Source organism: Arachis ipaensis, chromosome B6 (assembly GCF_059453495.1).
Source record: "Arachis ipaensis isolate K30076 ecotype BB chromosome B6, ASM5945349v1, whole genome shotgun sequence".
Taxonomy (NCBI): domain Eukaryota; kingdom Viridiplantae; phylum Streptophyta; class Magnoliopsida; order Fabales; family Fabaceae; genus Arachis; species Arachis ipaensis.
In genome coordinates, this window is record NC_142441.1 from 145942245 (window position 1) to 145966562 (window position 24318).

Genomic DNA, 24318 nt, shown 5'->3' on the forward strand with positions numbered 1-24318 from the left:
AATATCCATCTTAAAAAATTTGTCAACTTTTCCATCAATATACAGAAGAACTCCCTTGTTATCCCTTACAAAATGTCCACCGTGGTGGAAAACAGGAACTACATAATCCTCCATCTAACTGCAAGTACAACATACTTGAAATCAACAAACAAAATCATCAAACCCTAAACTACTCTATTTTGAGAATTTTTGTAAATGAACCCTAACCAAACAGTATACAGTCACAACATAACAACAAACCATTATACTCTATAATTGTCACAGAACAAAAACTCAAAATCCAACATACTCTGTAATGGTGACATTCAGCATTGTACTTAACTAATTTAAAATTCCATAAATCTATTCAACATAAGAAGAGAATACAAACTCACATTCCTCAATGAGCGTGTTCAACGGTCGTTACATCCACTCAATTGGGTCCTGTGCGCCAATCGTTGCTGCCGTTTTGGGAGCGACATGTCAACAGAGTCACCCAATGCTAGCGTTGAAAATCGAATTCTTTAACGATAATGACAATGATGCTCTGGGAGATTAGGTGTGATGCAATGACAACCACCTTCTCTGTAAAAGTTTGAAGAATGTGTGGGTTTGGTTTCTATTCGAGTAGAGAGGGGTTGAGGTAGAGGAGAAGAAGCGCGACCTTGTGTCTCCCACTAAAACTCAACGTCTGGTGCCAAGCCCTAAACGACACCGTTTTCATGAGATGGCTGGGGACTAATTTGTCCTTCTATGATACCTGTACATGTTGCTAGACACGCTGGAGAGTAACCGTGTTACTTCAGCTTTTTTCGGTGGCATAAAACAGAGAAATGGGTTTGGATATTGTTTTGGCCACCGGAGAGTAACCATGGAGACTGATTTGTGTATTAATTTTCTTCGGGGATTAAAACGTCCGATTTTAAAATCTTCGGAACTGATTTGGATAATTACTCTAAAAGAAATTATACATAAAGAAAAAAAAAAGAATTGAAATAACAAGAACGATAAAAATGATGATTCTTAGAATTTTATGTGGCCATTTATATATAGTAGACCAAAAGATCATAATTTTCTAACAAAATTAATTTATATTTATTGCATTCAATTTGAATAACTATAGTCCTTAATTCATAGATTTATTTTTTTTCCAAAGTTAGAAAAAAAACTCGAACCCGCGACCTCTAGGTGAGTATAGAAAAACTATGTTATTTAAACTATCTCATTGGCCATAGATCTATTATTTTAATGACTAATAAATTAATCAAATTAATTAATTAATACACATAATAAATCTGTTTTAATAAATTAAAAAAATAAATTAAGAAATACTACCAAATCAAATTGATATAAATTATAATAAATTATATGATATTTAAATATCTAATCAAATTAATTAATTGATATAATTCGTTTATCGTAATAACTTGTATTTAATGAGTTAAAAGAAACAAATTCTAAAACAAACATGCTACTTTAGCTCTATCATTAAATGCAAAAATCCAATTTTTATATAATAAAATAGATAGATTGTTAACATTTTTTCAGAAAATTAATAAAATATTCCAGGATTAATTGTTCCAATAATTATGTATCAACCAAACAAAGGGATAAATTTTCAAAGAAAAAAAAGAAGGATTCGTGATTGCTGGGAGTAGCATTCCCAGAAATCTTACCGAAAGGGTCTTTAGTCATTTCTCTCCTCCACGGAACCTTTAACGCTGTCAAACTTTTCCACTACTTCATTAAGAGCTACTACATCAAATCAAAATTAAGTTCATTTTGATTAATTATCCTTAGTAACAACAAATCCGATAACTAAATTACAGAACTGTTATCTCGTCTGTCATGTCTTGACTTCGATATTCATTAATGGTTGAATTTCCAGAGCCATCAAAATCCCAGAGCTCCATCACACGTCTTTGACATTGATATTCATGAATGGTCGAGTTCCTGGGAAATAGTGGCGGCCATAAAAAAATCACAATAATAAAATAAAATAAAAAAACTAATACATACAGCCACCAGAGATGCTAAAAGGTTTTATTTATTTAGTTTTTTGCTTACTGCTTGTCAAATACATACGATGCAGTATTTCCTGACTTCCTCTTCACTTGCCTCTATCAAATAATATGGCAGAAAATTGGGTTCAGATCTTGTGAACACTAAAACCTGAATCCTCTGATGTCATATTCTCGTTCCAATTCTCATATTCTTCCCCACCAAAGACCACTTGCTTGATTCCAACAAAACTATCGTAAAATAAATAAATAAATAAGTATCGAAAAGAATAAGATTAGAGCAAACAAGTCAAACATGTTTTTTTTTTTTTTTTATAAAGTAAAAGCAAAACAACATAAGATTTATTTATAAAGCATAACTTTTCAATCTCTCAACATTTCTTAGAAGAATATCCATTATAAAGATCATGAGTTTTACACCAAATAGATGTTAGGCATCTAATCTTATCCCATAAAATGTTCTTGTAAGAAAATCTGTCATGGAAGTACATGTATTACGCTCCAATCAAATAGTCCAAATAGTAGCGAAAAATGCACAATGCTGCAAACATTTTGGCTCTTTTTCTTCTAACAAACCAAGTCAATAGAAAATGTGAATTTGACACTGAATTTGCCTTCCACATAAAACAAATAAGGGGAGATAGTCTTATTAGACCTTTGAACTGGAACATGTATTCATAATTTCATATTAATTTTGACTAGATGGAAATAGCTTGTATTGGAGGAATGAGTGAAAAGTTGGAAGAATTTATAACTAAAACTACCAAAAGAGTCAAGAGACCATATTCTTTTGTAGGATTAGAAGACAAAGAAAAGCCATCAAGGAGACTGTAAGAACCTGGCATCTAGAGAAAGTGGAAGAATGAAACAGTAATAGAAGGGCAAGGGAGATGCAAATATCAGTGAGATATCACCCAATTTCCCAGCATTTGCTTGTATTATGCAGTAAAAGGACATAGTGATCCCAGCGAGTGATCCCACCAAGTATCCAAAGTGCCACACCAAAGGAAAACTTCATAATCTTTTCAATTGGTGTTTGCCACTCCTACTGAAATATGGAACAATGATAAGTAGTACAGAGATAACTAGAGAGTCAAGATTGAATGAGCGTGATGATCCTCATGTATCCTCAAGCTGGCATCAATGCTCGAGCTAAGTTTGGTCTCGGGAGGAAAATACACCCTTGACAACCTTGATCTGTGATCCCAACTCCCTCAATTGTCAAGGTAAGTGCAAAACCAGATTGCAAGCGGAATTAGCTAGTCCTCCAAGTGTCACCATTTGAGCAACCAAGTCCACCACTAGAGTATCAGTCGTGCATTATCTGAATATCTTCAATCAACGCATTTCACTGGGATATGAGATCCACAAGCCAGCCTCCACACTACTGTTTCACATGTCACTAGTGCCGTTTTATTTGTCAGTGTATTCTGGTCCCTTTTAGGTGCTTTGTTTCTTGTCTTTGGTACAAAGTTTACTATCATGGTATGTTCACGAGAAAATACCTTCCACTACTTCTGAAACTCAAGAAATCACCTTGTTTCTCTTATTCAAAATAGGCAAACATAGTAATGATCCTATGACAGGTATCTTCTCTAATACTCCATAAGTCACCCTAAAAGTTGAACTACAAGAATTTGTTAGCCTGGATTAAGCTTTTGTTCCTAGGTCAGACAAAATCATTTAAGTTCAAGTTTGAGGAGCAACAAAAAGTTTGATTCAGCAGAAGTTACCAACCCAATGGTGACTCAGCTCTCGCTTTCTATCTTTAAAAACTTACTCTTTACAGGACCCAAATACTAAACTTTAGAATATGACTCCATCTATTCACTAATAATATTCAGTGCAAATATGATATAGATTTGAAGTTAGCCTCTTATAAGCCAGGAGACCATGACATTATGATGTCTGTTAACTCAAGTACATGCAGCTGTAGAAGAAATGAAAATTTTCTGGTAACTTGATAATCTCCAGGGATTACTAACCAAGTCAGATATTGTTGGCATTTCATATTTTTTGCTTTATAGTTTCTAGATATCAACCAAGCATTGACCTAATGAATAAGCTCTATTTACTACTGTTATTGCTCATGCAAATTATAAAAAACTGTTTGTTTCCAGATGATTTTAGTTGGGGTGTTGCAGAATTGTAGTTTTTCTTTTCACTGTAAACGACTAAACTAATGTATCAATGGAATTGAGAGAAAGTAGAAATCATACTCAGAACTTATCTGTGTTAATGCATTTATCAAGACATCCAAAAGCAGCGGTTCACTGGTTCCAATATCTACCCTGTCATTTCACAACGAAAAATTATTAGTATTTGCACTTTAAATCCCGCTAATCTACAAACAGTTATTAACAAGGAAAGACTATACAACTAGTTCTGCACCATATTCGAGCCAAGTTGTCTTGAACCTCAAGATCCCCAATGTTGTAAAATGTAGTTGGCGTCACATTAGCTCCTTGAATAAAATCATAACTTGGCCGTTTCGTGATCGGAGATTGTGATAGCTGCAGGAATAATGATAATTCTATAAGCAACAATATCAAGCCTAAATTCCATTAAAAGAGAGTATTGCATCCTTGGAAGAAGAGAAAAATTTACTTGCATGTTCATCGAATTGCATCCACCAAGACGTCCAACAATATGCCACGATCGAATAGTCTGCAATGACCCACATTCAACAAAACATCCAGGCAGAAGCATATGCATCATGATGAATATGCAAAAACAACATAGACAAAGTTCCTTACATCACATATTAAGGAGATGTCTTTTTCCAGTGGTGTATTGTAAAATTCAAGCCATATATATGAGTTTGAAAAATCAAATCTGAAAACACCAATGTCAAAAGCCAATAAGAAAAATGAACATTTAATTATTATATCACACAGATACTGTTAATTAAGCAAAGTAGAGAACCACACATTCTAGCTATTAAGGAGGAAGAACCACTCCTTAAATACAATATCAAGCATCACATATTACCCGATGTGCAACTTTGGGCATCTCATAATACTCAAGTCCCTAACAATACACCGCCCCTGGAGAGTTGACGTCCAAAGCAGCTTCACTCTATCGACATTGACCAATGATAGCCACTTGGCTATCAGTTATCAGTGTTCGATATTCACCTTAATCCAGCCTAGAGTAGCCCTTTCCATGGCGCTGACAACTAGGCTCTAAAACCATTATTAAGTACTTAAGAAAAGTAGGGAACCCCACCTCAAAAGCTAGCTATTAAGGAAGGAAACCACTCTTCTTATCCCATACTACCCTATGAGGGACTATAGGCACCCAATATTACCGAAGTCACTAACTGATACCAACACAAAGCAAATACAAGAGGATCAGGTGGAAATATTGTCGAGATGAAGGATATGGTTGAGAACAAAACAAGTGGCCCAAATACAGTTACAGAAAGGGAATACAAGATTTGGTTACTGAAAACAGAAGACAGCATGTGATTAAATGAGTAACAGGAAGCAAGAACAGCACCTCTGTGCCACCCCAGCCCAAAAAAAGAAGAAACTGGGAACAAGAAGAGGAGAGCATGGTACGGCAGTGTAGCACTAATTCACCCATGCAATGAGAACTACACAAAAGGAACTCCAAATTGAGTTTTGATTTTTGTTGATAAATATTTTTGAAAAATTAGAAAAATAACGTAAATCTACTCGACATTAAAAATAGTCAAGTTCAGTGTAATTGATCATAAATAAAACAATAAAAAGTGACAAAGTATCATGACCCAAAAGAAGACACAGTACAACTTGGAACTTAAAACATCAAATCAACTAAAACAATGGGAGACATGACATTACTATTACTCCATTAGGAGGACCAAAAGTGTGTACCCCTAGTTGATATGATTTACCAAGCAAGCTAGACAGAGAGGATAGGCTAGGTACCATTCTTTGGAGTTTGGCAAGGATAAGATGACAAATTGGGCATGGCTATACAAGGGTTTAAGGTGAGAGTACATGCACCAAGTCCTGCTAGAGCCAATAGCAGCAGGACTCACATCCGTCGCCAATCAGTTATGATGAATTATGGTTTTGTAGGAAGATAGAATCTTTGGTAAAGGAGATCTAAGAATTATATGAATGAGTTAAACGGCTAAGAAAAAGGAGATTACATGGAGACCCAGAAAAGTAAAGGACAGAATGAATTCTCATTTTGTAGAAAGATGGTATTTAGTAAAAGAGATTAACCAATTATGAGAATGAGTAGAAGAGCTAAAAGAAAGGAGATTACATGAAAAACCAGAAATGATAAGGAATGAGCAGTGCCAACCCCTTTGAGATTGCCTTTTATAACCATTAGCTAAGGTGACAACTGGCAAACAACCCGAGTGGAGAAACTAGATAAAAGGGCTTTATTAACAGAGGCACGAATAGTGTCAATAAATAAAGAATCCAAAGACCGAAGAAATTAATTGAGGGAAACAATAAAAGAACTACAAATGACCAGAATAGAAATCGTGGAACTAGAGTTCTAGAGCAGTCAATGGCTTTAGATGCACATGAATGGTTTTACATGAAACAATTTAAACTTTTCAATGGTCTTTATTGTCAAATTCCTTCTATACTACCTGTAATAAGAAAAATTATACCACTATTAAGTATAATCGTATCATATACTTTTGACCAACAGAAATACTGCTCTAGTGTCATACACGATAGTAGGAAAGAGAAAATGACAGAGTAGTATAAATAAGTTGACCAATCCAATCACTATACCAATTTACTAACACCAATAATTTCAATGTCTCGACTATACATCTTTAGAACTTCATAATGATAAATCCTCACAACTTTGCAAAAACTTCTCAATGCAACAAATTATGCAAGCTCCCAATCCCTCTAACGAAAGCACCTTATTGTAAGATGATTACTGCGAATATAATGACAATTTATAATTTAATAAATGAAATAAAACATCAATAAAGTAAACACTAGTAACTCTCTTACAGAAAACTGAGAAAAACTGAAAACTTGACAAGAAACAGGAAACTGCATGCTGCCCAGTACAAACACATGACACACATTTGAATGTTTAAACATACTTGTTAACGGACACTTTCATTGGTACTCCTGATCCCGTCTTTGTGTGCAGTATTTTGTTCCTTTTTTTCCTAATTCTGTCTTCCATCTGCAAATCGAAATAGTTCATGTGACATAAACACAAACAATATCCCCAGCTTAACTGTCGGAATCTGTAGGTACAATAATTAGAACCCCAACTCATGTATTTAGGATAAATATAGATGTTTGTATATTTGCAAATATATCTATATTTACAATTCAATGTATATTTTATAGGACCGGTTCCATCACGTAGTGGTGAGACACGAATTTTATAAACCGTTCTCTTTTTTTTTCTCTCTATCAACAGCAACAAAATTCAAAGAAACTTGAAGCTACTCCTCCATATTTTTCTTTTTGATCCTTTTACTAGGATGATCCATTTTTCCCCCTCAATATGAAATGTAAGAAGGCCATCCTTAAAACATTGGGATCTAAATAACGCCTACTAGTACCAAGATAACATCTTACTACTCAATGCTAGAAATTATGGCACCATCTAATACATGAGTTACTTACTTTGGATTGAGCCTTTTGGGGATCATCTAGTAAACTCCCAAGAATATCAGCAACTTCTGGATCTCTCTCATGATCTTTCTCTGGCCTACCTGTAAATGGTCCTTGGCCATAATACCCACCAACATCATTATCTTCTTTTAACCCCTCTAAATCAATGTCTTTTGTTTTCCTTCTTCCATATATTTCTTGAGCCAAAGTCTCACTACTACCATCATCATCAGCAAGATCTTCCTTAATGAGATCTATATTGAAGTCCTCACCATTCAAGTTTGTAATCCCACCTCTAGAACAGCATAAGGGAGTCCAAGTTCTTGGATAGCTAGAGCTTTGTAGGGAAACCAATGAAAATTTCATGATTTGATTGTTATGGGAAAAAGGATTGGTGCTTGCAATGGCATTGCATAGAGGAAGGCATGCAAAAGGATGTAAGATATTCATGTGTTGTGTGAGAAGCTTGTGAATTGTTTTCTGTTGGCTGAAGAATAAAATTTTAGCTTTCGGCCTCTATCAACCTGCAGCAGGATATTAGCAAGAATGAGTAAAGTATATCACATGAAACCAGCAAGTATTACCAATGTGGATAGGATAGCTCAAAATAAGAAATTAAATAAAATGCAAAAATAAAGTTAAAGCTGAGCTAATTTGAAATAAGTCAACCAAAGCCAACAAATTTGCAACTTGTAAGTTGTAGAAGAAAACATGTTAACCTAAACACATGTTCATCATGCAGAATACAAGCCCAAAATTAATGTCCATCATATGAAATAAGAATGAAGTGAAAAAAAGGTGGCAAATGGTCATAGCATGTAAAAAGGTTTCATGAGGAGAGAAGAAAATGAACGAAGTATTTGAACAACAAATGCACCGCTTGCCTCCTTCAGCAAATAAGCAGTTATTGAAATCAGCACTTAGTCACTAGTTCAACCACATACAGTTAAAGCTATCGGCACCCCAAAATTCATAAAACTTATAAGCTGATAACAAACATATTTTGCACAATTCCACAAGTTCAACAAGTAAATAAACAACACAAGTTCCCGATTAGAAATTTGAAACGCAATTAAATGACACAAGGGAGTCAATTGGATCTACTTGAGGTTTCTTTCTTTGTAAAATAATCTAAAGCTTCACGATATGTTAAAATTTTTCGTTTGAAGATGTTCTCCAATTATTACATATAAAACCAACAATGACCCTCAGATTGGACATATAAGGTTCTAAAATCCAGATTGGACATCAAACCACTCAAGCAACCAGGTCAAAAGTTCAGAGATCCAACCAATTGAACTGGGCCTCAACCGGATTCCACCAAATTATAGTAAAAATCTGTTGTATTACTTAATCTAATAGAGCAACTATGGGAGCAGGCCCCAAAGTTGGTGTGGGATGTTTTCAGGATGATTAGAGCATTTTTGCTTCAGAATGTATAATAATATATTCAAAATGTCAGTGTTTGGCTTAAATCCTAATTTGGGACAACATTGAATCCTTTCGAAACTTTTTGGGACAAAATTAGTACATTTGAAACGTTAGGGACCAAATTAAGATTTAGCCCAAACATTGAAGACTAAAATAGTACTTTACCCAAATACAAATGTCATTTCCCTCAAGCATGGACAAAGTAAAAGTTCAATAATCAAGTATGATTCTACAACACAACAAAAAGAAAGTTTTTGCTCAATAGATAAGGTTCAATATGTCATTAAACAAGTGATTTGAATCATTCTTTTTCTACCTATCTCAATCTATTGCTCAATCCTTTGCTTATTATTTAATATTACTATGCTAATAAGAAAAATCAGGCTGGTTTCTAAAGTAGTCTGAAAATTAGCTCAGGAAACCTAGGATAGGTGGAGCAACATATACATATCCGTAGCATCAACATATCGCATATTATCCTTACCAAATAAACTTTGGGTCAACAAGAGTGTTTGGTGAAATCATTTTTAAAATTTAAAAATTCTATAATAGACGTTAATATAAAAATTAAATTTGGATATTAATTAATGGATATGATTATATTAAACTCTTTAATTTTGATAAGCATAACTGCATAAGTCATCTTTGAAAAACTCCACCTTAGGTGCTTTCAAAAGCACCTCTATCTTTTAAAAGCTGCAAGTACAAGCACGTGATCTTTTTTATTTACCAAACGCAAAATGAGAAGTTTCTCTTCGAAAAGCTTTACCAAACCAAGTCTTAGTCTTGTATGCAAGAGGTAGGGGCCCAACATGTAACACCTTAACAAATTATTAGCATATGAAATAGAAATTCTGAGAAACTAGATTCTTCTGGAAGTTCCAATGGCAGTTTCAATAGTTTTCTAACATCATATCCAGTCTAATTCCAAACTATTCTGATCAAGTTATAAAAATTCTATCCAATGTGCAAGTTTTGACAATTCTTTGCCTTGCATTTATCCAATTGCAAATATTATTCTTATAATATATGTGGAACATACATAATCATAGCTTCAACGGAGCATTAACTTTACTCTTCATGTGTACACAGGCATTTCAAGTTTAAACTTACTATTCTCAATTACATCTTCAATCATGAAAGCAACTATCTCATTCTTTTATGATTTAAACCGTAATTCTTTTCTGTTGTTTGTGTACCAAGATTTGATGCCATTAATAGAAGAAATAACTCAATTTAAAGTTACAAAGCATTATGACAAAATTAAGAAGTATACACACAAGATGAAACTGTAGCAAGTTCTGAGACAAAATTTGTGGTGATGACATTGGAGTTGAATTTTGAAAATGGAACCAAAATTCATGCTTTTGCTTCTACTGAAATAAATTCAAATAAAATTTTCATTAAGAAAATAAAACATCATTAGCGACAAGGATTTCGGCAGCATCAACAACAACGATGGAAGTTTCAAAACAGAAGCTGCACCACTAGCAGCACTGCTTAAGAAACACCAGCAGCAGCAGCAACAAGACACGCAACAACGCGGCAAGGAAAAACAATGTAATAAACAAGAAACAGAAGCAGAAACCAGTACCAGTAAGAGAGACCGACTAACAGAAGGCGAACTGGAGGAGCAACGGCGAAATGGAGGAGAGGCAGCGAGATCGATGAGAAGAGACTGGCGTCGCCGTCGCAGAGAAGAGTGGTATCAGTCGGCGTTTAGGAGACAAGACGATGGACTCCGCAGTCGGACGTCGGCGCAGAGAAGAGGAAGAGTGGTATCGGCGTCGAAGAGAAGGTAGAATGGAAGAAGAAGAAGGTGGCCTCAGCGTCAAAGAAAGGGTAGAGTGAAAGTGGAGGACGTTAGACCTCAACACTCAACAGTGCCGCAGACCTCGGAAGAAGGAAAAATCTGTGTTTAGATAACTCTTTAGGGAAAGGATTCGGTGATACTGACATGTAATTTTATGTAAAACTAGACTTAGAAATTAATTTAAAATATATATTTTATAAAATATATAAATTAATTTAAAATTTAATAATTATAAAATTAAAAGTTTTTACATAAATTAAATTTTAAGTAAAATTATAAAAATATTCAATCTGAATTTATTTATTTGATTTTATATTATTATTTTTATTTTTTAAGTAATTATTTTTGTTTATTTTTTAGATTATATTTAAATATTATAATACAAATATAAAATATTAAATTATTTCGTTAATCTTTATAATTTTATTAAATTTTTTAATTTTTAATTAAATTTTTAAATTATTTTTAATTTTATTTTATGTCAAAATGTTAAAATTAATGAAATATTTCTCTTAAAAAATATAAAAAATTAATTATAAATTTAATAAAATTATAAAAAATTAACAAAATAATTAAACCTATTTTTTTATAAACTCGATTTGTTTTCTTCGTTTGTTCCAAAATTGATATTCAATTTTTGTTGAATTTCATCAACTAAGATATGTTTGACTTTTATCTTGTAAAATCATGCATATTTTTTTTATCATATTATTTTTTTGTTATTAGTTAAACAATAATATTTAAAATAAGATGTTGAGCTACTAACTAAAAACATTGGATAATATAAATTAAAACTAGTAGTCCTTAATATTTTCTCTATTATTATTAACTAAAAAAATATATTATGATTATTCATCTCAAGTAGTGAGTAGAAAAAATGAAAAATGCGACATAAAAATAAAAACAAAATGCTTTAGTTTGATAAACACAAAATTTGCATCATATATTAAAATATTTGACCATTTTATATGGGTAATATTTTTTTTAAAAGTTATGAGGGGGATTCAAACTCGCAACTTTTAAGTGAATATGAAAATATTATGCCATTTGAGTTATAGCTCGTTGATTTATATTAATAATATTGAACAAATGAAAAAGTAGGAAATAAATGAAATGCATAATTAAATAGTTTAATGTTAGATGTAATTAACAGAGTCCTCCAAATTGTTGTCAATATTAAAGAGTAATTTGACTGTATATGTAAAACTCATTTATATTATATTATATCAAAATTAAATTTATTAAAAATTACAAAGATTATTGTGACTAATTTCAAAATAAGAAAGAAAAAATGATAAATGCATTACTTGCAATGATATGTAAAGTATAATAGGATTAGAAAAAAAAATAATAATTCATATAAATAATATAAATGAGTCTTTAAGCTAAGTAATAAATGCATATATGAGCCTTTGTTTTTTTTTTCTTTTTCAAAATATTTTATGTTAGAAAAAAAAAACACTAATATTTTATGTTGTTGATACTTGATAGTAATCTGTATATATTTTTCAATCTCGTGTTTTATACTTCTTGTTTGTTCTATCAAAGAGATGTATTTTACATGTAGTCAAACTAAAAATTTAAAATTTTACTTCATTATTACTTTTAAAGTAACTTTTACACAATAATAATAATAATAATATCCATCACTAAGAAGTAAAAGACCAATTAACAAACCTAATACAATTACTTATAATCAATTAATCATCCGTCAAATGGTTACAAATGGCACAAATAATATCAGCAACGTGCTTCACATATTCAGCATATTTGGGTACGAAGAATGATCAGGAAAAACAGGATCAGATATTGGAATTGAAATGCGTCAAACACAATTCGTAATGATCTTTCGCATCTGAATCAGTTGAATTTCTTAACAGAGACTTAATGAGACTAATTGTGTTTGTAACGTTGGAACGAAGAACAACACCAATGGTGTAATTTGCAAGAGTAATTACTAATTAGATCTGCACGGTTTGTACCACTTTAGAATTTTGAACAAAACGAAGGGTGTAGGGTTGTGTTGCAAATTTTGTTCACTTCAACAATTTTGTTGGTTGCATTTGAGGATTGAACAAATAAAAGGAAGAGTAGCACCACTAGAGAAGAGAGTAGCGAAGGTTTGATATCCATAGCCATGTTGAAAAAGAAAAAATTACAGAGGATAATAATGGTAATACAAACTATTTGATTATTTTAGTTGAATTTGGATCTTTTAAATTTGAGATTTTCACTTTAAAGAATAAAATGAGATCTCCTACCTCTCTCATATTTTCTCTTGATTTCACTTATGAAATAAATGGTAATAAATCATATTTTATTTTTAAAAAAAAAATTCAAAATTTAGAGAATTTAAATTCATTTTAGTTTGTTCATATGTATATATCAATGTGAATCTATTTATAAACAAAAAAAAATTTGAAGAGATAACACTATAGATTACTACTAATACGGAGAATGATTCCCGAAAATTAGAATTTTGGAATGAAATTACTCTAATCAAAGATTTGTGTATTTACGATTTATTTTGAAACTTCAGGAGTAATAAGTGGCCACTTATGCTTTATGCGGACAACATTCTTTTGACCTTGACGGTGTAAATGCAATGTAAATATGTAATGAGTCTCCATGGAAATTGAAAAGTCATAATGACATATTAGGAGTCAAAGTTTTGACTAGTGGTCTTATATCCCGTGAGATAAATTGAAGAATATATATTATTGACCTGTTAGTTTGTCCTCTAATATTATGTCATATGGTAGATAACAACATTTTTCGTAAGAAACTAAGTCAATTTACGAAAGAAAAAAAAATTTTATCCAATGACTGATTAAAACTGAAGAACTAACTTGATAAATTTAAAAAATTGATAAACTAATTTTATTAGGAATTTGATTATATGGTAAAAACGGAAATATTAATATGCAAAATATAAATTAAGAGATTATATTACATGATGCATTAGAAAATAAAAGAGTGTAAATTTGAAGGGGCTCATTGTAAGAGGTGTTGATAATTTTATAAACATAAACTGAAGAGTTGCTAAAATTGTGAATTAACATGCAATAATCATCCTTGAAAACTAACTGAAACCGAAAAATATATTTACCTCAAAGTTTTTGAAATCCAAGAAATCCATCCGATTCATTTTGTCATAGAACCGCCCAGGTGTGCCAATAAGCCAATTAGTTCCTCTATCTTCTTCATGTCTGATTTCACTTCACCAGGTTGTGCAACATGATATATTTGATTTGATAGCTCCCTTGTGGGGGATATGATTATTCCTAGTACCTAGTATAAGCAAAAAATAAAATAAAAAACAAAAACATTAAAGATTACGTAATTAATCTAACTACAATCAAACTCAACAAAATATATGGCATTTAACATTATTTTTCTGTTTCTCATCCACCTCCTTTGTCAACATCAATACCATCATCTCCACCTATTGAGGCTGAACCCATAAGCATCCTTCCTCCTTTCTTTTAACCGGTTGTGAAAGTCTATTCTCCTAATTATTTATCCTGCCCCCAGTTTCATATAACCCTTTGTAAGCATGATAATATCAACCTTGCATGTATACACTTGATTTGGTTGTTGCAATAAGCCACTAACATGTATTGAACACATGAAAAAATAGTCCCTTCTACCTTAGAAACACCTTTGAGATGTTAGAACAGATGATCTAATCAATAATTTTCTTTGAAGCGCTGTGCAATTAACACTTTACGTAACAAACATCTATCTATGAAACTAAATTGTTGACAAAATTCATCATACAGAAAATTGTCTAGCTTTTCTTTTGGCTAAAACAGAATTCTTTTAAGTTTCATCTACAGGTTCTTTGTTGATTCTGGTGTGGCAATATAAGTTATGTTGGTCCAAACAAATCCTTCAATACATCTTCCAGACCTAGCATTCTTGTATATGGTGAATGCTTCTTCCATTATTTTGGCCTGGGAGAGCAACTCTGCTCTCTTTCTTCCAGATGGATGAGTGAAGAGATAGTCCCAAAGTGCCCACTCACCCTTGACTTTTCCCAGCTTCTCATACACTGTGGGCGCCACCCGTGGATCATATCCGGCGGAAGCAATTAAGAGCAGGCCAATGTAATCGGCTTCCATTTCCATCCTGAAAACAGGATTTAGTTATAAATATTTAAAAAAGGAAAAGTTTCCACTTCAACAAAATATCTACCAAGAAGAACAATTACAAGGAGCATGCATGATTATTTAAGTATAATCAGAAATTTAAAACAACATTGACATGCTGATAGATGGCACACAATAATGTCTCAAGGGAACTACAATTGAGGATGAATGAGGAAAGACATGTCAAAATTTGATTACTGTATCACAACACCAGAGTTTCAAATGAATTATTAAGTCCCATCTCACTCAGAAATTTTATTCAGAAAAGATATCAACTATCATTTACTCAATTGAAATGATGGTAAAGCATATGGTAAATGAAATGGAGTTCTTATTTGCTTGGAACTATCAAAACCTTCTATGAACTAATAATATGTTATGTGGAATAAAGCACTAAAGCAATCCACAACAGCATTCTACACTATTTAGAGAGCCATGAGCCCATGACAAACATAATGTTAAGTAAAATGCAACAAGTATAATCAAAGAACCACAGAGGAAATTGACTTATTAGAAAGACATGAACGAAGTTATACAGTCGATTGAATGGTAGGCTCAAGAAAAGAGAAGACATTATGGTGACGATTTCCGGGGTGACAAATCGATAAAGAATAAACTGCAGGATAGCAAACCACAATTTCTTCGTCATATATTCAGCGGTGTGTCGGGCCAAAGCATGACCAACCTAATTAAGAAGAAAAAACAGACAAATAAGCATAGATATCTTTCAAGAACCTCCTACAAATCTTAAACTGAAAAAAGAATTAGTTAAACAAAGCACAATTATACCTCATGTCCAATTATAGTAGCAATCTCAGCATCACTTTTAAAATGCTCTAACAATCCGGTGTATACAACAATCTTACCACCAGGTAGCCAAAAGGCATTGACTTCCGACTCATTGACAACAAGCACCTCCCAATTCAATCCATGGAGATGCGAGGCAGCTGCCCCTTTCTTTCTACTTTGCTGAACCCAACTGTCATCAAGGATTTCATCTTCCTTGTGCCAACCACTCTCTGCCTTACAATAAGCACTAGCATCACTCCAAACTTGTTCCTTGCTCAACCCTCTCTGCAAGGTATCAATGATTTCCATTGATATCATCCTTATCCTCACACTCTCAGGGTGTATGGGAGGCAAGATCCTTCCCTTAAAACTCGCCTTCTTTATCTCGAATTCAGCCTCACCAAGTTGCCTCTCCATGTCATTAGATAACAAAATGCAGCGGGTTCTCTTGGTATATGGAACTGTTTCTAAATCCCAAAAATGCATAGTAATCAATATCCCTGACCCAACCAACACAACAAAGAATACAAGTCTATGATTCCGAATATTTCGGTAGCGAACAATGATCAGTTGGCGAATCACTAGAAACACGACGAACGTTAACCATGATGCCATAACACCATCAGAAGCAGCATAATGCGCCATTGTCGTAACCGAAATGCGTCAAGTAATGATCTTTGGCATCTGAATCAGTTGAAGACTAATGGTGTTGGTAATATTGGAACGAAACAACACCGATTGTGTAATTTGCGAGGGTAATTAGATCGGCACCGTTTGCACTACCGGGGTTTGAGTTTAGAAATTTTTGAACAAAATGAAGGGTTTATAGGGTTTAGGGTTGTGTTGCACATTTTGTTCACTTCCACAATTTTGTTGGTTGCATTTGAGGATTGAACAAATAAAAGGAAGAGTAAGCGCCACTAGAGAAGAGAGTAACGAAGCTGTGATATCCATAGCCATGTTTGATAATAATAATAATAATAATAGTAATACAATCTATTTGATTATTTATAAACAAAAAAATTTGAAGAGACACATTCTGGATTACTACTAATAAGGAGAATGATTACCGAAATATTAATTAGAATGTTGGAACGAAATTACTTTAGTACCAATGATTTTTCGTTTTATTTTGAAACTAGAGGAGTAATAAATGGTCACTTATGCTTTATGCGGACAACATTCTTTTGACCGTGACCGTGACCGTGTAAATGCAATGTAAATATGTAACGAGTCTACATGGAAATTGAAAAGTCACAATGACATATTAGGAGTAAAAGTTTTGACTAGTGGTCTTATATCCCATGAGATAAATATGAAGTAAAGATTTATTTAATTTATTTTTATGTGAAATTAATAATTAAAAATTATTAGATAAATATATATTAAATTATTTAATAAATTTACATGAACATAATTAAAATAATAACTGAATTTACATCGTAAATAAATATTATTAAAAAAATAATTTTTTTTAGAAAATAATAAATTTGATCTTTTCTCTTTTATTATGATCAATAATTTAGTACGCAAATTCTTAAATTATTAAGTCAATTATTTATGTTTAATAAAATATAAAATATATATTGACCTGTTAATTTGTCGTTTAAGATTTAATATTATATCATATGGTAGATAACATTTTTCATAAGAAATTAGTCAATTTGTGGGAAAAAGAAAACTCGTCCATTGACTGGTTAAAACTGAAGGACTAAGTTGATACCCAGATTTAAAAATTGAAGAACTAATTTTATTACAAATTTGATTATAGCGCAAAAACCAAAGAACAATTTGATTGGTATCTCACGATGAGCACTAGAATCAATGAATGGATGTAATATATATGTGACATGCAAAACATCGGGGTCAATGCAAAAGGTTGACATTTTGACTTTTTAGTGTTAACTGTTAAGTATATCGGCATTTATGATGCATTTGCTTTGTATTCTCTCTTTTTTTTTTTTTTTTTTTTGATGTTCTTTTATGGTGCATTTGCTTTGTATATCCACCTAAGTAAATTAGTCTCTGAATTTGCTATTTTTCAGTTTTTAAATTGATCAATTAATCCTTCAGATTTAATTAATCTAGTTGACCAGTCAATGACTTCAACGGATCGCGGAAATTTAAAATGAAACATTAACCGTCACTTAGTATGACATTAGACAAGCTATCATAGTTAAAAAAAGTGTTTTAAATAGTTTGGTTCTCCAAATTTGATCAAGGTTTTATTGTCATGGTAAGATTGGATTAGTTTTTAAAAAAATATTTATTTTTTTATTTTTCTACTACTAAAAAATAATAAAATAAATGTGAATTTACTTGTAAATTTTTTTTAAAAAAAATTATCGTAAATTTTATTGCGAATTTATCACTCATGAAAAATATGTAAAATTTTTGTTACAAATTGTAAGATTTATAGCAAATATCGTAGCTATTTTTTGCATCAAAAAGAGAAAAATATTACTTGCGAATTATTGTTGCAGATTTTATTTTTTGTGCAGTTGGCTGCATCAATTACTTACGATTTTTATTATAGATTAATTGTCTACAAAATTTGTTACAAAAAAATTAGCTACTATCTTTTTTGCAAATTTTGTTAGTCGTGAAGTTTATGTAATAATTACTTGCGAATTTTGCTGCAAATTTCATACATACAAAAAATTTGTAGCTAAAATTGCATCAAAATTAGACAAAAGTGTTTGATTTTTTCACAAAATTTCCTGCAAATTTTACAAGTTTTTTGCAGTAAAAGTCGCTAGTAAATTAGCTGCAAATTCCAAAATCCACAGCATGCAATAATTATCCATGAGCTCAAATGTTGCAGATTTAAATTAGGAGCAAAAGTCGCAGGAAACAAAATTATTTGCAATTTTCAATCAAAATTCGGAAAAAAAAATCGCAGCTAATATGTTGTTTTTAGTAGTATTTGAAAGAAAATTAATAGACAAAAATAAATTTTTTTATATTTGGATATATTTTTTAAAAAAAGTTTTTAAATATTAAAAACGTCTTTTGTTTTTTTTAAGCAAAGTTTTGTTAGCTTTTAGAAAAAGTAAATAGGTTTAAAATTAAATAAAAATATTTTATTTAAAAAAAATACTTTTTCGTTCAAAAAAATTAATCCAAACCAACACTGTCTCTCTAGAAATTAGTTTTAAAAATGTTTTGTCCTATCAGATTTTAATGTTAGAGTATAATTAAGATAAATTAAGATCAGTTAGCATCAATTATATTTATTTAGCATATCTGTATATTATAGGATATTACATTTTTATTGTTTTGATTCTTGTAATACCTATATATACAGATAAGCTAAATAAATATAATTGATATTTATTGATCTTGATTGATCGTAATTATACTCTAACTCTATGTTAGAAACGTAAGAGAGAGTACTAAAAAAAGGTTTGTGTGTATTCAAGTTGTGTAGAATAATACAGTATAAAAAGATATTTATAAATGCTAAGAGAATCGAAATAATAAAAATGTAATATCCTATAAGCCGCTATAATAAATATTCAAATATACTAAATAATTCTAATGAAAGTTAATTGATCATCATAATATATTCTAACATTCCCCCTCAAAGTTTGAAATTTATTTAAAACAACAAAATAAAGAAAAAAATTGCATCAACTAATAGAAAGGGTAGAAACAGAATTGTCGGAAAGAAAACTGCCGCAAAAAAGTGCAGACAGAACTACTACAAGGGAAACGCAGACAGAACTGTCGCAAGTGAAGCACAGACCAAAAATGCTACAGAAAAGCACAGGCGAAACTGGCGGAAGAAAAGTGCAGACAAAACTGTAAAAAAGATGATGAACTGTCGAAAGATGATGAAAAAATCTGATTTTTCTATGAAACTAGGTACGTAGCGGATGATAATGGTGTTTAATTCATTAAACATAGAAAGATACAAACAGAAATGATAGACTAATCGGTAAGATAAAAAAAAAAGATAAAAAACATAACAAAAGACAAGAAAAAATGACATAAAAAAATGTGAAAAATACGATGATTTTACCAAAAGAAAAATAACATATCCTCTTCAAAGAGGATACTATGGGCGGATACTATGTTAGAAAGGTAAGAGGGAGTAGTAAGAAAAAAGTGTGTGTATTCAAGTTAAGTAGAATATAATATAAAAGGTATTTATTATAGGTGCTAAGAGAATTAAAATAATAAAAATGTAATATCTTATAATAAATATTCAAATATACTAAATAATTTTAATAAAAATTAATTGATCTGATACAGTCACTACTCCAAACCCATCTCAGCAGCTAAATCCAACAAGGGAAGAAGAAGAGAGTAGCGACACTGACCCAATTGTTAACAAAAGAGAGCGAAAGATGCCATATTGGGATAGGGACTATGTAATGGGTAAATGAATGAGAGAGCATGGTAATAATAGACAAAGTTGTAAGGATCTGATAGGGATTTAAGGGAAAAAAAAGGAGAGAGAAAGGTAGGAACAATCTAGACAGTTAGTGAGGGAGTCATCCCTGACTCGAAGAGGGGAGAGTGAATTTCTGTTATTATTTTTGGTTCATCAATTCCATTTCCATTTTATTCCAATTTTGTTGATGTTTACTGACTTTGTTGATAATTGTGAAATTGCATTGTGCTCTAACATTTGGTACTTTCGTTGAGAGGGTTCTATCATGGAATCAGGAACTCCCATCTTCCGTTTGGAGGATGTATGCGAGCAGAACCGCTCGAAGATCGCAGCACTGCAACGGGGCCAGATTGAGACCATGGCTCAGCTCAATGGTACCCAGGAGCGTATCGATTCCGTCGAGACGTCAGTGAAGAACATTCAGAAAATGCTTCGGGATTCCTTGAAGCTGAAGCAGGTTGTTACTGATCGTGGGACTCCCGGCGATTTATCGGAGTACACAGCGGAATCACGACTTCCGAACTGGCCGAAGGGAATGAAAACAGAGCTACCCATGTTTGATGGTGAAAAGGTAGAGGAGTGGACGTTCCGTGCACGAGAATATTTTGAGCTCTATTCGGTGCCGGAGATATGGAGAGTTCGTATGCTCTCCTTCCACATGATGGGACCAGCATACACTTGGTATCGATGGTGCATCAACAACTCTATTAACCATACTTGGGAGAGTTTTTTGGAAGCACTCTGTGTTCGTTTCGGCCACAACATTTTCCATGATTCCAAGGCGGCTTTGAAAGAACTCAAGCAGGTGACTACCGTTTCGGCTTACCAACATCAATTCGAGGAACTCTCCAACCAGGTAACGGGGCTAAGTGAAGAGTGGCTGACATCCTTGTTTGTAGCTGGGCTGACAGAGATGCTGAAATGTGAGTTGATGCTGGCTAAACCGTGGTCATATGTTGAGTCGTGGCTCTTGCAAAGCTGCATGAGCAGAAGAATCAAGCGGGTGTACTGAATTTGAGACCGCACGGTGGTTGAGCAGCGGCAGGGAGTCTCACCATCTCAATTTGGCACTACAAGAAACCCTCCTACCCACGTGACATCTTTGGGTAAGGCCAGCAACACAGCCACTGCAGTGACCGCCAACCATCGTCGCTTATCGGCGGCCGAGATCAAACAAAGAAGGGATAAAGGGTTGTGTTACTATTGCGATGAGAAATACTCTACGGGTCATAAATGCAAGTCTTCTTACTTGCTGCTCGTTGGTGGTGAGGAGCTAGAAGAGCTAAAAAGAGACAGACCAAGTGACTTTCCACTCTCGGACCATGAACCACTCCATTCTTCCCCTGAACTCTCAGATTCAATGCTATGGTTGGAGCTTACCACCCGGAGACTATCCGAGTGGCAGGAACGTGTGAAGGGTTGCCGGTTATGGTGCTCGTTGATGGTGGCAGCACACATAACTTCATGAAGGAGTCCATTGCCAAGAGATTGAAGTTACCATTGACTCCGGTGCATCAACTGAATGTCTATGTGGGCAATGGTGAGTGCATCGGGTGTGCTTCCAAGTGCAATGATATCCCATTGCGCATGCAAGGGTATGGATTTCATTTGGAAACCTTTATCTTGGATATTAAAGGAGCGGACGTGGTGCTGGGCGTGCAACGATTGATGCAATTGGGTGACGTGACAATGAACTATATGCACTTGACCATGGAATTTAAGGTGGGTGATCTCACGGTTAAGCTGCAGGGTGAGAGGCTATTCCAACCTGGGGCAGTGGGCAATCGGGCTTTGAATAAAATGGTATCGGCTGACGTCATTGCTTCCTTCTTGCACTTGCGAGTCATTGATCCCTCAATTACAAGGCCACAAACTGAACAGGATGAAGCTGTCCAATTGTTGTTATCTGAATATCAAGAAGTTTTCAAAGAACCAGAAACCTTGCCACCTCCAAGAGAAATTGAGCATCAGATTCACTTACAACTGGGGGCTGACCCAGTCAATGTGCGACCATATCGCTACACACATTATCAGAAAGGAGAGATTGAGAGGCTAGTAGAGGAAATGTTGCAGTTCGGGGTAATCCGTGAAAGTCACAGCGCCTTCTCTAGTCCTGTGCTACTTGTACGCAAGAAAGATTGCAGTTGGCAGTTTTGTGTTGACTACCGAGCCCTTAATGCCATTACCATTAAAGATAAGTTTCCCATTCCCACTATTGATGAAATTCTCGATGAACTATTTGGTGCTGCTTATTTCTCCAAAATTGACTTGCGTTCGGGTTACCACCAGATTCAAGTTCGGGATGAGGACATTCCAAAGACCGCCTTCCGTACGCACCTTGGCCATTACGAATTTATGGTGATGCCTTTTGGTCTTACCAATGCCCCTTCGACATTTCAGGAAACCATGAATAAGGTGTTTCGGCCGTACATCCAGAAATTTATTGCAGTGTTTTTCAATGACATGCTTATTTATAGCAAATCCAAGGAAGAACACATTGCACATTTAAGAACAGCACTGGCAGTCCTACAACAACATCAATTTGTGGCCAAGCTCTCTAAATGTACATTTTTCCAACAAGAAGTTGAATACCTAGGCCATGTGGTGGGCAAGGAAGGAGTGCAGGTTGACAACTCCAAAATTAAGGCAATTGTTGAATGGCCCAAGCCAGTGAACTTGAAACAACTGCAGGGCTTTCTCGGCCTCACTGGGTACTATCGGAGGTTTGTCGCAAGGTATGCGCAACTGGCTGCTCCACTCACTGAACTTCTCAAACGCAATAATTTTCATTGGGAGCATGCAGTGGAGATTGCATTTGAGGAGTTGAAGTCAGCCCTTACTGGTACTCCAGTATTAGCCTTACCCGATTTCAATCTGCCATTTACGATTGAAACTGATGCGTCAACCCAAGGGATTGGTGCAGTGTTGTCCCAACAAGGGCATCTTCTTGCTTATTTTATTAAGAAACTTAGTAGAAAATTAAAGGTGGCATCAGCTTATATCAGGGAATTGTACGCTATTACCCAAGCAGTGGTGAAGTGGCGGCATTACTTACTAGGGCGCCGTTTCTGTATCAAGACAGATCACCAAGGCTTACGTGAATTAATGTCACAGGTGATGTTGACCCCTGAGCAGCAATTCTATCTTACCAAGCTTTTGGGATATGATTTTGAGGTCATATATCGTTCTGGCAAGACTAATAAGGCTGCTGATGCCTTATCTAGACAGGGTGATGGGAATCCAGAGGTGCAATTCCAGGCATTCTCAACTGTGCAATCCACATTATGGCCATTGCTCTTGAGCGCCACTGCAGAAGACCCAGAAACCCAATCAATGATAGCACAATATAACCAAGGGTCCATCAACCCTGAATTCCTATTCCAAGAAGGGTTGCTAACTTACCGGGGCAGAATTTGGGTGCCAAATTTTGAGGGTCTGCGCAATCAGTTACTCAAGGAGTTCCATTCTACACCCATGGTGGGACATTAAGGGGAACTAAAGACTTTTAAGGCCCTTGGTAGTGTCTTCTTTTGGCTTGGACTTCGTAGAGACATTCACAAACTGATTCAGGAATGTGAAACTTGTCAAACCACAAAATATGTGCCTGCAAAGTAAGCTGGCCTCCTCAACCCCTTGCCGGTTCCTAAAGGTCCCTGGATGGAGCTATCCATGGATTTCATAATGCAATTGCCAAAATCAGCCGGGTACTTTGCGATAATGGTGGTGGTGGACCGCTTTAGTAAAACAGCTCACTTTGAGCCGCTACGGGCAGGGTTCACCGCTTCTTCAGTGGCCAAAATTTTCATTGCAGCTGTTGTTAAACTTCATGGTTTTCCTTCGGTGATTGTCTCGGACAGGGATCCTATTTTCCTCAGCAAATTCTGGCGCAACCTGTTCGAGCACAGCGGAACGCACTTGCACTATAGCACTGCCTACCATCCACAGTGCGACGGTCAAACGGAAGTGACAAATCGTTCCCTGGAACAGTACCTTCGAGCATTTACCCATTCTCAGCCACAATTATGGACGTCCTTTTTGCCTTTGGGCTGAATTTTGCTACAATGGATCATTCCACTCTACCATCCAGATGACCCCACATGAGGCACTCCACGGCTTTCCCATGAACCTACTCCCTGGT

At 34.1% G+C, this 24318-nt stretch overlaps 1 protein-coding gene and 1 pseudogene across 3 annotated transcripts; both read right to left on the reverse strand.

Annotated features, from left to right (window-relative positions):
* Positions 1-1693: 1693 nt before the first annotated feature.
* LOC107605352 (oxidoreductase/transition metal ion-binding protein (DUF3531)) lies at positions 1694-10980 on the reverse strand. 3 transcript variants are annotated; one of them, XM_016307211.3, is made up of 9 exons: positions 10623-10980; positions 7610-8121; positions 7072-7157; positions 4757-4835; positions 4608-4667; positions 4392-4513; positions 4220-4291; positions 2065-2231; positions 1694-1932 (listed from the first exon to the last, which is right to left on the reverse strand). In XM_016307211.3, exons 2-8 carry the CDS (start codon positions 8045-8047, stop codon positions 2129-2131), a joined length of 960 nt encoding a protein of 319 aa, XP_016162697.2. In that variant the 5' UTR covers positions 8048-8121; positions 10623-10980; the 3' UTR covers positions 1694-1932; positions 2065-2128. The 3 variants fall into 3 exon arrangements, with proteins under 3 accessions (XP_016162697.2, XP_016162696.2, XP_088346386.1); XM_016307210.3 differs by having other exon boundaries at positions 2047-2231; XM_088490260.1 differs by having other exon boundaries at positions 2047-2231; positions 2839-4291; positions 10623-10979.
* Positions 10981-14674: 3694 nt separating this feature from the next.
* LOC107647634 (mitochondrial metalloendopeptidase OMA1 pseudogene) lies at positions 14675-16426 on the reverse strand (annotated as a pseudogene).
* Positions 16427-24318: the final 7892 nt, after the last annotated feature.

What these genes read in the sequence shown, in the direction of transcription:
- LOC107605352 (XM_016307211.3), bottom strand. Translation starts at nt 8,047, where the DNA reads ATGAATATCTTACATCCTTTTGCATGCCTTCCTCTATGCAATGCCATT. An exon ending in CCCAAAAGGCTCAATCCAAA is followed by an intron (nt 7,158 to 7,609) that starts GTAAGTAACTCA and finishes TTCGATTTGCAG; the next exon opens with ATGGAAGACAGAATTAGGAA. An exon ending in ATGAAAGTGTCCGTTAACAA is followed by an intron (nt 4,836 to 7,071) that starts GTATGTTTAAAC and finishes TGGTGTTTTCAG; the next exon opens with ATTTGATTTTTCAAACTCAT.